Raw genomic sequence first — 12,818 nt, 5'->3', positions numbered from 1 at the left:
GGTCTCTGATCTAAACACTAGATTAAAGGAAACTCTTGACATTCTCGTTCCAGTCAAATGGAAGCAAAAAACTTGCTTACTCATAAAAATGAAATATACCAGCTTAAGAGAAATTGTCATAAATCAGTGCACATATAGAGGAAATCTAAACATCTTCACTCTCCTCTGACCCAAGACCAAAATACATTTTTTGTCACATAAATATAAAGATTATATTCAGTCTGTTACTCCACAGCCTGGACAATAGGGATAAAGATAACACACCCATCATCAAAAATCATGTTGTCCCAATATAAACCTGAAAATGAAAAGACCCTAGTTCTCAGAAATCATGTGATCCTGTCATAAACAAGTTGGAAAAAAAAGACCCCAGCTCTGAGAAATCACATGGTCTGTTCTTATTTCCTGAGCTGCACATCCCTGGGTTAGACTTCTAATAGTAACCACCACTGCTGTTCTGCAGAAGCCTTGTCTGATTGCTTGGTTTTGTTTGCTTGAGATATTGAATCGTTTATGTTTGGAGCCAAATACTACTAGAGAATAACGGACATCCACATTTTACACCTGCAGGACAAGCATCACAAAGGTAAGTTAAACCTGCAGTCAGAATAAACAGTGTTTGTTTAATGTAGTTTAATAGTACTGATACTGTTTAATCCATGCTTTTCAAATGGAAGGATTGTAATTAGACAGTTCATCATAGATTTAAAACTGTTATGATTCCCTGCCTAATCTATACTTCAATAAAAAGGATGCAAAGACTTCGTCTTGAAAAGATTGTGAGTGCTGTTGATTAATATGTTTCTTTTTCTCTGTTTCTCCATTTCTACTCTGCATTATGTAATGTCTATTGTGTAATTTGTGATTTTGAGGACTAAACAAAAGTTTAAAAAATTGCCAGTGGTGTTGGAAACTGGGATATACAAGATTTCCCATGTGTAAATTGCGTTCAACTGGTTGACAAAGTCATATTTACAACTGGCAAACTCAGGATTCTAGATGATACACAAGCTTACAAGCTGTGATGTATATTGCACCTTTTACACAAGTGAAAAACTCTGAACTTGCAGTGAAAAAATTATAGTAATTACTCACATACATACATATATATATATATATATATATATATATATATATATATATATATATATATATATATATATATACTCCACATGGTGCACATTTTTGTGATCAAGCACACCTGATTTAAGTTAACTTTATGTCCATTTTCATTTATGGCATTTGGCAGACGCTCTTATCCAGAGCGTCTTACAATTTGATCATTTTATGCAGGTAGGCGAATGTAGAGTCTTGCCCAAGGACTCTTATTGCTTACCCAGGCATGGACTAAACACCAGTCTACAGCGTAGAAGGCAGAGGTGTTGCCCACTATACTATACCAACCATTTCCACAGTTGTTTATTCTAAATGGTCTATTTGTAAAGTGGGTTGAGTAAATAAATCTAAATCTAATGAAGTCTATTACTATTTTACCTCATGATGTACACAAATGACATGAATTTAACTCTAGTAAAACGCTAACTGAAGACCAAATGCAGCCCTAATATATTTCTTGTTCATTTTGTTCATTTGTTTTGCTTTGTTATGGTGATGTTATGGGATGGAATCCAGTTACACAGAGGTCCTTGAACTTTTTAAACCGAGGACCCAAATGTGAGAATTGATGACAAACTGGCAGAAAACTGGTCTCAGTGGTGCAGAATTACTGGTTATATGTTTTGTGGATGTGTTCATATACAAACAACAGTGTTGCATTCAAGTTGTTAGTCAGACATTGGTGTTTGTGCTTGATTAAAAGCTGTCATCCGCTCCTCCTCTTTCCACTTCTTATTTCTCCTGCCCATCATATCAGCTCTGTTGTTTCAAAGATTTGTTTACACCTCAGTGACTGAATCATGCAGAAATCATGCAGAATTCATGCGAAAATCTGTGGAATTCCCCTTTCTAAACTTCACATTGCCTTTTTGGGAGGAATAATAAAGTGATCCATATTTAAACAGCTAACTAGCTCACTTAAAGCTGTTTTTAAAAACAAGCTCTTGCTGAAGACCAAGATGCGATCAGGGAGCCTCATGAGAAAGTTGACTGCCCCCTTGTGGTGGAATTAAAACTTTGCAGTATTTTTATCATCTATAGTTCCATTTATAGCCCATGTGTCAAACAAAAGGCCTGCAGGCCAGAAGACATAATGTCTGACTCTCCTTCCTCAACAACAGTCTATGGGACAGCGGTTACACCTCAATTCTACACAGTTCTGCACAATTCTACACCAGTCATTTCACCAAAATGCATTTTAGCCGCAGTTCAACCAACATGCACACTTAACATCAGCTCAGCAACTGAGAAATTGAGCCCAAGTATTAATGAACTTGCAGCAAAGAAAGGATGCTCGGTGTCTAGTTCAAGCAAATAGGTAGGGTTAAAAGACTGAGCACCTGCAGACATTTAAAGTGTCCACGTAATATTTTAAGGTGTACTACAAGTGAATAAACAATGGCCAGTTGGAGTTACAGCACAACAATAATTAAAAATGAAATAAAAACTTGAATTGAATCTGACACCTGACTGTCATCTAACAGAAACAGTAATAAATGTTTGTTGCTACATTGTGATTATGTATTCATGTTCTACACTGATAATGAAGATTCATTTGATTTCAGTTTGATTTCTGTGTTTAATTCAACAAAACTTCACCTGTAGACGCTTTAATTTGATGCATATCTTTGATGTCACACTGTAATGATGCATATTTATATGTATGGCTTTATAAGAGAAGACGGAATATGAACAAACATTTGGTAGATGGCAGATATGCAGAAAAATAACACCCTATTAGACCATTTAATAAAGCTAGACCATGAATAAAAGAAAGGCTGATCTGTGATTTGTTTCTGTTTTTAGAGTCTCAAACATGTTTAAACTGCTACAACTTTCAATAGTTCTCAAGCATATAAGGGATACCCACTGGAACTTGATACTTAACACTCCACCCAATATGACACATGAAAAGGAAATAAACAAATTAATAAACACATTTTGCAATCTACACACACACACACACACACACACACACACACACACACACACACACACATACATATGTACTGTATATACACTACACCTTTTCTAGTCTAGGATTAAACTTCTCTTTAATGTGCAATTACAGTATAAACAAAATCCCGGCTTTTCTCCACACAGCTACTTCATATGGACTAATAAAGACATCCTTTACAAGAACAGAGCAGTATTTATAAAAAGCTGGTTTGACAACAATATTCTGTTGGTGGCTCGGTTACTGAACTAGGAGAGACTTCTTTAAATGATCATGAATTTCTCTTATAATTTCCCTGTAACTACAAAATAATTTGCAATGGGTTTTGATGCAATCTCATCTGGAATTTTTAATGCTAAACAAATCCATACAGTTACCCAAGACTGATCTATGCAGCTCTGCTTTCTTTAACCCAGCCGTCAAAAAAATAACAGACAAATACACTCTGTTTGTGATGTTTGAAATGGGAGCAAGAATAATTTGTCATTAATTCATAGATTTTTCTTGTTAAATTCTATAATCACAAATGCAAATATAGTACAAAAAGGCCTTTTTTCCTCAGTCTACATTTTGGATTTCAAATTTTAAGGCAACTGAAAATTCTCAGAAGAAAAAGTCTATAAAACTCCACGGTACATACAGTGTTTTCACTTAATAAATATATGTCACTTCTCTTCTCCCCCTCCTAGCAAGCTGTTTCCCTGTATTTCTTTGTTGTCCTTATGTCCTCATGCATCTTTGTATCGTTGTAACTACTATCGAATTTTTAAAAAATGAATACAAGAGCCGTCATGTAGGAATATTTCTGAGAATGCAGTCACATGGTTTTGGTGAGCAGGAGACTTACAAATTAAAACAGCACAAATATTTCCTTTAATGATACAAACGAGACCATTTTGGTAGTTGATGGGGTGCTGAGTGACATCACTTATTAAAAAATTATTCTTTTGCCAATAACTTATAGAAAAAGAAAACTCAAAATGGTGCCAGCACAAATGATGACTCTTATAGCCCAAACCAATACAAACGCGGCACAAATGAATAGAAATGTTTTTATTCCTTTTCTGGTCACACAGAGGTCATGTAGTACCCCCTAGTGGTCACAAAAGCAGTTTTCCATTCGTCCTCCTCCCTTATTCTGATAAGGTTATAAGCGCTTTAGTAAACTCGAAGCCCTCTTTAACTGTTTAAGGGCCACAGGAAATTTTACCATGACCAAATTTAAGCCTCTGGAATGTACACAGGGGCACAGAACTCCATCCTTCTTTTCAATAAAGCAGAAGCTAGCTGAGGAAGACAGTTCTCAGCATTAGAGGGGGTTGAATCTGAGCCAGGGAAATGTAGCTCCACTTGCTCATGTCACTCAGCAGTTTCAAACTTTTAATCTCTAACCACTTTCCCTTTGACCAAAAATACTACTGCTACTAAAAGAAAAGTACGCTAACAGTAGAGTGACAATAATTCATTAAAAAAGTATGAATGAAAAAATGTGCGGGCCTGTGATGAGTGGAGGTGAAACGCTTTCCCAACAGTAATGTAATGAGATTTATAAGCCTATATATGTGAGTGTGTTTGTGACAGCCTGTGAAGTTACTTCAAACCTATAAACTAGTTGGCTTGTCAGCTAGGTTAAGCTAATGTTAGTGTTAGCTTAACCCCTTTTCTTTGCCAATATTACTGCTAGTACTTCTAGATTTTTTCAAGTGTAGAATTCTGTTACAGGAGCGACAGATTCTTTACTTCTTTGTGATTGCTCATATCTCTCACCTTAGAGTTTTACAATTTTACATTAGACCAAAACAAACCTAAAATGACAACAGAGCCTATCAAACTTCTGTTCCTATGCTGACAGATGCTGTACAGACTAAACATTTCCACTGCGGTTCTAGAAGTGACTCATTACTTCAATACACTGTACAACATTATTCATTTGTTAAACTTACTAATGCAAATCTAGTAACATGTTAACACTATTTTTTGTACACTGCCTTAGTAACTTGGTAAATAAATTTATTTGGACACAGACTGAAGAGTCTTCTGCCCAAAAAGCTTCCCAGCATTCTTAGCGGTTTGGCTGGTTGAAGCCATTTGTTCATTACAGTATGAAACAATCCATTTAAATAATAGAGTTGTTTCAATATATCACTGCTGTCAGAACAAAATCTTGCATTTCCAAAATAACTTTACAGGAGGAGGAAAAAACTGATTTATATTAAAAATAAAGCATATGTAACCAGACTTTTTTCAGTCATTTTCATCATGAAATTTACAAATAATGTCAAGCACAACACACATTTTCAAATGATGTCAAAAACTGAAAACGACAAAAATGGAGATACAAGATTTTGTTACGACAGCAACAACATACAAATAACTTACACAGGGACGAGTATTTGTAGCAAAGCATAAGGAATGATGTAGTTTATTCATATCATGACATTTTTGTGCATTACTGTAGCACAGAAGAGGCGTGACCAAAAATAATATTTGTACCAGTAACACACTTTATTAAGTTTCTTTACACTTAAATGGACGTGCAGGGGAAATGTAAATAAATGAAGGGTAGATAAGGGCACATTCAAAACAGTAAATAAGCTGGCACCATTACTCAAAAGCAAGCCCTGAGTGCCACAATGTAATAGAAAGAAACTAGTTAACAGAAGTCAACCCACTCACATAAATGTGACTCTGCATAACAAAAAATACTCAGAAAACTTTGGTAATTCAGACAATTTTACTGAAATAAACTGTGTTATTAAGGGTAATTAAATGAGAGGTTAACCTGACTAATCTAATTCAAGCTAATCCTACTTGCTGTTGAAGTGTCGATTGGTGGAAAACAGTAACTATAACTCAAATACACTGTAAAAAATAATACCCCATATGTACTCCATAAAATTAAACAACAGATTACATACAGTATTAAGTAAATATTACTAGGTTTGGTTTTGAGTTAAAAACAACTCATTGTAACCATTTAACATTATGCATTCAATAAGAGTAGGAGTTAAAACAAAACATGACAAATTTAACTAAAAAAGTACTTGATAATATTTTTTTGATTTGAAGGACAAACCAGAAATAGTACTAATTACATAACATTGACTGTACTTTATGTGACTGGGTTAAAATGTCAGCTCATTTGTTTGATCATTCAGTACAGTCAAGTAAATTAAAATATTTTTAATTTTCATTTTATATATGACTTTACATAACTTTTATATGACTTTAAACAGACAAGCAATCCAAAAGAAATGGAATGTAATCAGATTATGTTACTTTAGTACTCATCTGGATCATAACACCATTTCCAACAAAGTTGGGACGCTGTGCAAAATGTAAATAAAAACAGAATAAAATGAAGTGCAAATCATTCAAACCCTATATTTAATTGACAGTAGAACAAGGGCAAAATTTCAATTATTGAAACTGAAAAATTGTATTTTTTTTAATACATGCCCATTTTGAATTTGATGCCAGCAACATGTTAGACGTATACATAGATGTCATGCAGACACAGCAGTAAGCTTTTTCTCTAGATTTGTCAAAGTAAATATATCTGCTAGACCTACTAAACTAGCTAGCTATTGCTAACAAACTATGGGAACTGCATTTCCCATGAGCCTGTATGCAGGGACAAAAACATGTGAGGGAAAATATAGAGTTAAACCAAGTATCCTCTCTGTTTAAACCACATTTGTTTAAAACAACATGACTTATGAAAATATATATTTTCAGTCTAAATTTAATGAACCAAAAATTAAAAATAAATAAATAAATGGCAATGAATTTTTTAGCCTCTACAAATATCGAAAAGGACGTTACCCCCGATCCATTTTGAATATTTTATCTGTCCTATAGCTGTCAAACGCAGTTCATTAAAGAGTTTTGCTTTGACAGCAAAGATACAACAATTTTGAGAAGCTTTTCAAACATTTTGCCGTGTTGAATACAGTATATTTATATTCAGTCATGTTGTAACAGGTTCTGCTAAGGGAAATGAGGTGATGTAAGGGGCCCATGCAGTAAGTTTTCAGTGAGCCCAAAAGAAACTTAAGAGCTGTAATTATTATCATAACACTGAAATTGTGGTCTGAAATTGTTCAACAGATCACTGATCACCCATAACTTCAGAGATCTTTGGCAAACGAACACAATCATCATGGCTTACAGGTGAGTAAAAATGCATTTAAGCTTTTTTGATGAGTCATCAGTAGGGATGTAATGATACACAAATTTCATGATTTGGTACATTTTGCCATTTTTCCTCATGATATTTTGATGCAGATGTAGAAAAAATTCTAACATGACTTCAACGTTTATTTTTGTATTTTATTTAGTTTTTTTTATTTTTAGTCATTTTTGAAGATATAAAATGAATAAAAAGAGCAAAGAAAAGTGCAATATCTATATAAAGTAAACAAAATGTCAGCACAAAACTTTATTTCCCAGCAACTTTATTTTTTGGTATAGCCATTACAGCCAAAATGTCTGACTGGTTTTGCGTATTCCCTTAGAACAGGGGTCGGCAACCCAACTGTTGAGAAGAGCCATTTTGTCCTCTCAACAAAAATCGAACCACCTTGGGAGCCACAACATTTTATGTCCATTTTTCTTGTAAAATGTCTCTCAACGTTCAATTAATTTTTTTTCTACAAGTCCAGCTTCTTTTTTCGAATTTTCCTGTGCCACCTTAAATGGCTCCTGAGACGCCAGAATGTAACTGCTGCACCATTTAAGGTGGAACGGGACAGTTCGAAGAAGAAGCTGATTTCAGTCATAGCATAGGAGTGCTCCACAAAACAAGCTAACTGAGTAAACTAAATCTATTTCAATAAGTCTGAATCATTTTGCCAATTTTTGGTCCCATGAAAGAAGCTAATGTTAAGCCTCCTCAGTTATTAGGGCAACATATGCTTTTGGATGAACCAGCTGCATGCCAGGCTGAAGCTGAAGCTTATCTTAATTTGATAGATTCTATTGGATAAACGATGTAACATCATAGACTCACTGGGTTAAAACATTACCAATATATTGCTTTGATTAATCCAGGTTTCGATATTCAGACTATAGTAAATTCAGGCTTAGATACTCAGGCCGTGAGTAATCCAGGTTTACGATCTCAGGCTGTGATTAAATCAGGTTTAGATACTCGGGTTGTGATTATTTTAGGGTTAGATAATCAGGCTGTGATTAATCCAGGTTTAGATACTCAGGCTATGATTAATCCAGGTTTAGATACTCAGGCTATGATTAATCCCTGTTTAGATTCTCAAGCGGTGATTAATCCAGGTGTAGATACTCAGACTGTGAATAATCCAGGTTTACAAACTCAGGCTGTGATTAATCCAGATGTAGTATACTCAGGCTGTGATTAATCCAGGTTTAGATACTCAGACTGTGAATAATCCAGGTTTACGATATCAGGCTGTGATTGATCCAGGTTTAAGATCTCAGGCTGTGATTAATCTAGGTTTAAGATCTCAAGCTGTGATTAATTCAGATTTAGATACACAGGCTATGATTAATTAAGGTATAGGCTTAGATACTCAGGCTGTGATTAATTCAGGTTCAGATACTCAGGCTGTGATTGATCCAGGTTTAGATACCCAGGCTGTGAATAATCCAAGTTTAGATAATCAGGGTGTGAATAATCCAAGTTTAGATACTCAGGCTGTGATTAATCCAGGTTTAGATACTCGGGCTGTGATTAATTCAGGTTCAGATACTCAGACTGTGTTTGATCCAGATTTAGATACCCAGGCTGTGAATAATCCAAGTTCAGATACTCAGACAGCTATTAATCCAGTCCCTGTTGAAAAAAAAAAAAATAACCATTTAAAACAAAACACCAACAAAAAGGGTTTTCTTATGTGTGCATTTAGAATGTCTGCCTCATATGGCCTTTTTTAGCTTTAATCCTTGTGTGTATAGTGCAAATAATTCTTCTATTATTTTTTCTTTTAGCTTTGTTTTACCTAAAGTCCTGTTACTCCAAAGTATTTGGGGTTATAATAATTATGACAATTTCCATTCCAACTAATTCTGTGTTTAGCTGTCTCTGTAAGATGGGGGATTTATTCACTCAGGTTTTCAGTGATAAACTTTTGTTGATTGATTTTGTTTTGTTGATCTGATCTTGCAGGTTAAATGATGCATCATCATCTTTAAATGATTTAATCAGGAAAAGTCAGATGCTCAGTCCAGGCCCACCAGCACTGCACCGTCTTTACACAACAAGAAGTAATCTGGACAAAGATGGCAAGATCAGAAAGTGGACATTTGGACAGAAATATGGAAATCTCCAAAACAAAACAATCCTGATGGTGGGAGAAACTGGAACAGGCAAGACCACTCAGATCAACACCATGGTCAATTACTTTCTGGGGGTGAAGTTTGAGGATAAAGTGTGGTTTGAGGTCACAGAAGAAGAAAAGAGAGACCAAAGAGAATCTCAAACGTCAAAAATCACTGTTTATGAGATAATTTCTGAGGAGAAACTCTCCTCTCTCACCATCATTGACACTCCAGGTTATGGAGACACCAGAGGAATAGATAAGGACACGGAAATCGCTCGAAACTTGCATGAATTATTCCTACATGGTACTGGAGTGAAGGATCTTGATGCTGTGTGTCTTGTACTGAAAGCATCTCAGAACAGAATCTCAGAGTTTCAGCGCTACATTTTTGAAGCAGTTCTGTCCTTATTCGGTAAAGACATAGAGGACATTATAGTGCTGTTTATTACACACTCAGATGGAGGACCACCAACAAATGCCCTGGACGCCATCAAGAAAGAAAAGATCCCCTGCTGTTACGATGATGAGAATGAACCTGTTCATTTCCTTTTTAACAACCGTCAGTCTGAGAAACAGACAAAAAGATATGAGTACGTTTACAAATCATCTTGGGAAATGGCTGCAGGTAGTGTTGGAGAATTTTTTGAATTCCTAAAATCACGACAGAGAAAAAGCTTAACTATGACAGTAAGTGTTCTAAAGGAGCGCATGCAGCTTGAGGCCTGTGTTGAGGGTCTGAAGGAACGAATCAAGTACAAGGAAGCAAAACAGAGTGAACTGACTGAAGTTCAGAAAGCTCTGAAACAGAACAAAGAAATGATTGAGAAGGATGAAAATTTTACTTTCACTGTCACAACAGTTCACAAAGAGAAAATCAATATTACAGGTGCTTCATGGCGGAACCGAAAGGTGACCTCCTGCAAAGAATGTGAGGAGAACTGCCATGAGTATAACTGCTGGACTGCCATAAATGCCAACTGGTGCAAAATTATGGAAGATAATTACTGCACTGTGTGTAACTGCCACTGCTCCACACATGTCAGAGAGGGCAAGAAATATGTGACAAAGTGGAGAGAGGAAAAGGTCACATTCGCAGAACTGAAAAAGAAATATAGTAATACAAAAGAAGTAAATGCTTTTTATGATATATGTGTATTGAAACACGTGGAAACAGAGCATGAACAAATACTCAAAGTGAAAGAAGAGATGACAATTATGGAAAGCAGACTGAAAACACTCCTGGCTGAGAATGAAGAACAGAAGAAGAACCTGGTGAACAATGCCTATGTGACAATCATAAAACTGTCTGAGATTGCGTTAAAATCAGACTCTGCCTTCACCATACAGTACCTTGACTTCCTGATTCCTCGAGTTGAAGAAGCTGGAGCTGCAGAGTGGGCTCAGAGACTGAGGGACATGCAGAGAGCAGCCAGAGAATCAACTAACTCTGCAGTGGGCTATTTAAGGAAAATGAATAAGGGCACTCAGAAAGCTGCAGCCAAAGAATCAACTAGCTATGCAGGGGAGTTTTCAAGTAGCAGGAATGAAGACACTACAGCTACAGAAGTAACGTCCTATGAAGTGGGGCATGTGAGGAGGATGAAGAATTTCTTTAGTGAAAATTTTCAGAATACCTTTTGATTATAAAACATACCATCTCAAAAATAAATCATGTGCAGCATTGGACTAGCACACTCGTTTAGGCAGACTCTTTGTAAACTTACAAAGTTCTTGTTACAGCATGAGTAGATTGATTAAATCAAAGTCACAAGTTGATTTCTCAGCATTGCAAAGCTCTTTTATTTTTAAATTATACTTTTACTTTAAGTATATTTAGTAGTAAAGGAATGATTCGCTATTCTGCTGTTTTTTATTATTCAGTTACATTTTAATCAAAGACATTTCAAGAGCACACTGAGGTCTGGACCTCGTAGTTTCAGAAGGGTTTTTTCTTCACAGGTATCACAGACCTATCAAATGGGCATAAATCACTCTTATTTATACATTTGTTTATAAAAGCTGTGTGGTCCAAGGGTGATTAACCTTGCATATTATCATTGAACAGAGGAATGTGGTACCTTCAGGTATCTCGAAATTGCTCCCAAGGATTTACCATACTTGTGGAGGACCACAGTTTTTCTGATTTCTGACTGTTTCATTTGATTTTCCTGTGATGTCAAGCAAAGAGGCAAGTAGTTCTTGAAGGCAGACCTTAAAATACTGTCAAATTAGCTCAAATGATGTCAATTAGCCTATCAGAGGCTTCTAAAGCCTTGATATAATTTTCTGGAATTTTCCAAGCTATTTAAAGGCACCGTCAACTTGGTGTATGTAAACTTTTGACCCACTGGAATTTGTATATAGTGAATTATAAGTGAAATAATCTGTTTGTAAACATTTATTGGAAAATTGCTTGTGTCATGTACGAAGTAGATATTCTATACAACTTGTTAACACAGAATGACATGGAATCTGTGGAGGGGATAAATATGAGTTGTAATGATTTCAGCCTAAGTCTATGTACATTTGTGACTTCAACTATATATATTTTATATGCTGTATCCTCTGTGTTTATGCTTTCTTCCTGGGTTTTCAGAAATTAGTGTATGTGACTGTGAATGTGGTAGAATAAGCAGTAGAGGTTTCGGATCAAATCGGCCAAACCCACTGTCCTTAGAATAGCAGCCTGTACCTTTATATTACTGTCACTGGTACATAACCTTGACTAGATTTATTACAGGAGAGCCAGTTTGGGCCAGTCCAGGATAAAAATACTCTCTATAATCTGTATGTTCTCCTGCCTACAGCTGGGAGAAAGAGAACGTATAAAACAACTGCAATAAATCTGTAATAAAGCCAGCTTTCTCGTCAGAATGCATGACTCTGTCTAGTGTATTCCCAATGACTTCAAAGTTTTGTTCAACATCTTTATCAACATTGAACAGAATCTATAAAGTATTTCTGTTTCTAGTAAAGTGGCAACTGAGTAGAAGTACAAGGAAGGTGTTTTCAAGAAAGTGGCTGGTGAGTCAAAGTACAAAGTAGGTGTTTCTAATAAAGTGGCCAGTGAGTGAAAGTACAAAGCAGAGCAGAACACCACCCGCAAACTTCCCTTTTTAGGATGATGTACACCATGGTGTGGTATGTACTACTTTTTACCACTGTCCAATTTCAGCTGCTTCTGTGGCCCAAGTTCAGCATGTCCACTTGATAAAACAACATCCATGAATCCTGAAAAAAGTTTTTGAGGAACTTCCTCAGGTGACAAAGCTCACTGCTCAGCTAGAGGTGATGATTATTTGGCATGCTAGGATCATCTTTCTTGAATGTGGTGACGTAGTTCCTGTTTTTTGAAGTTGCTGGTGTGATTGATCTTAGTGTGGCGTTTGCTCCAGCTCCTACAGCACCTGCATCAACCTCAAGTTTAAAGGATTTAGAAAAATCAG

At 35.8% G+C, this 12,818-nt stretch overlaps 1 protein-coding gene across 1 annotated transcript; it reads left to right on the top strand.

Moving 5' to 3' along the window:
- Positions 1 to 453: 453 nt before the first annotated feature.
- LOC118817076 lies at positions 454 to 12,388 on the top strand. The gene is made up of 3 exons (XM_036583762.1): positions 454 to 586; positions 7,184 to 7,246; positions 9,219 to 12,388. Exons 2-3 carry the CDS (start codon positions 7,236 to 7,238, stop codon positions 11,011 to 11,013), a joined length of 1,806 nt encoding a protein of 601 aa, XP_036439655.1. The 5' UTR covers positions 454 to 586; positions 7,184 to 7,235; the 3' UTR covers positions 11,014 to 12,388.
- Positions 12,389 to 12,818: the final 430 nt, after the last annotated feature.

Source organism: Colossoma macropomum, unplaced genomic scaffold (genome assembly GCF_904425465.1).
Source record: "Colossoma macropomum unplaced genomic scaffold, Colossoma_macropomum, whole genome shotgun sequence".
Taxonomy (NCBI): domain Eukaryota; kingdom Metazoa; phylum Chordata; class Actinopteri; order Characiformes; family Serrasalmidae; genus Colossoma; species Colossoma macropomum.
Note: the sequence above shows the minus strand (reverse complement) of the source record. Positions and strands in the feature narration are given on the sequence as shown.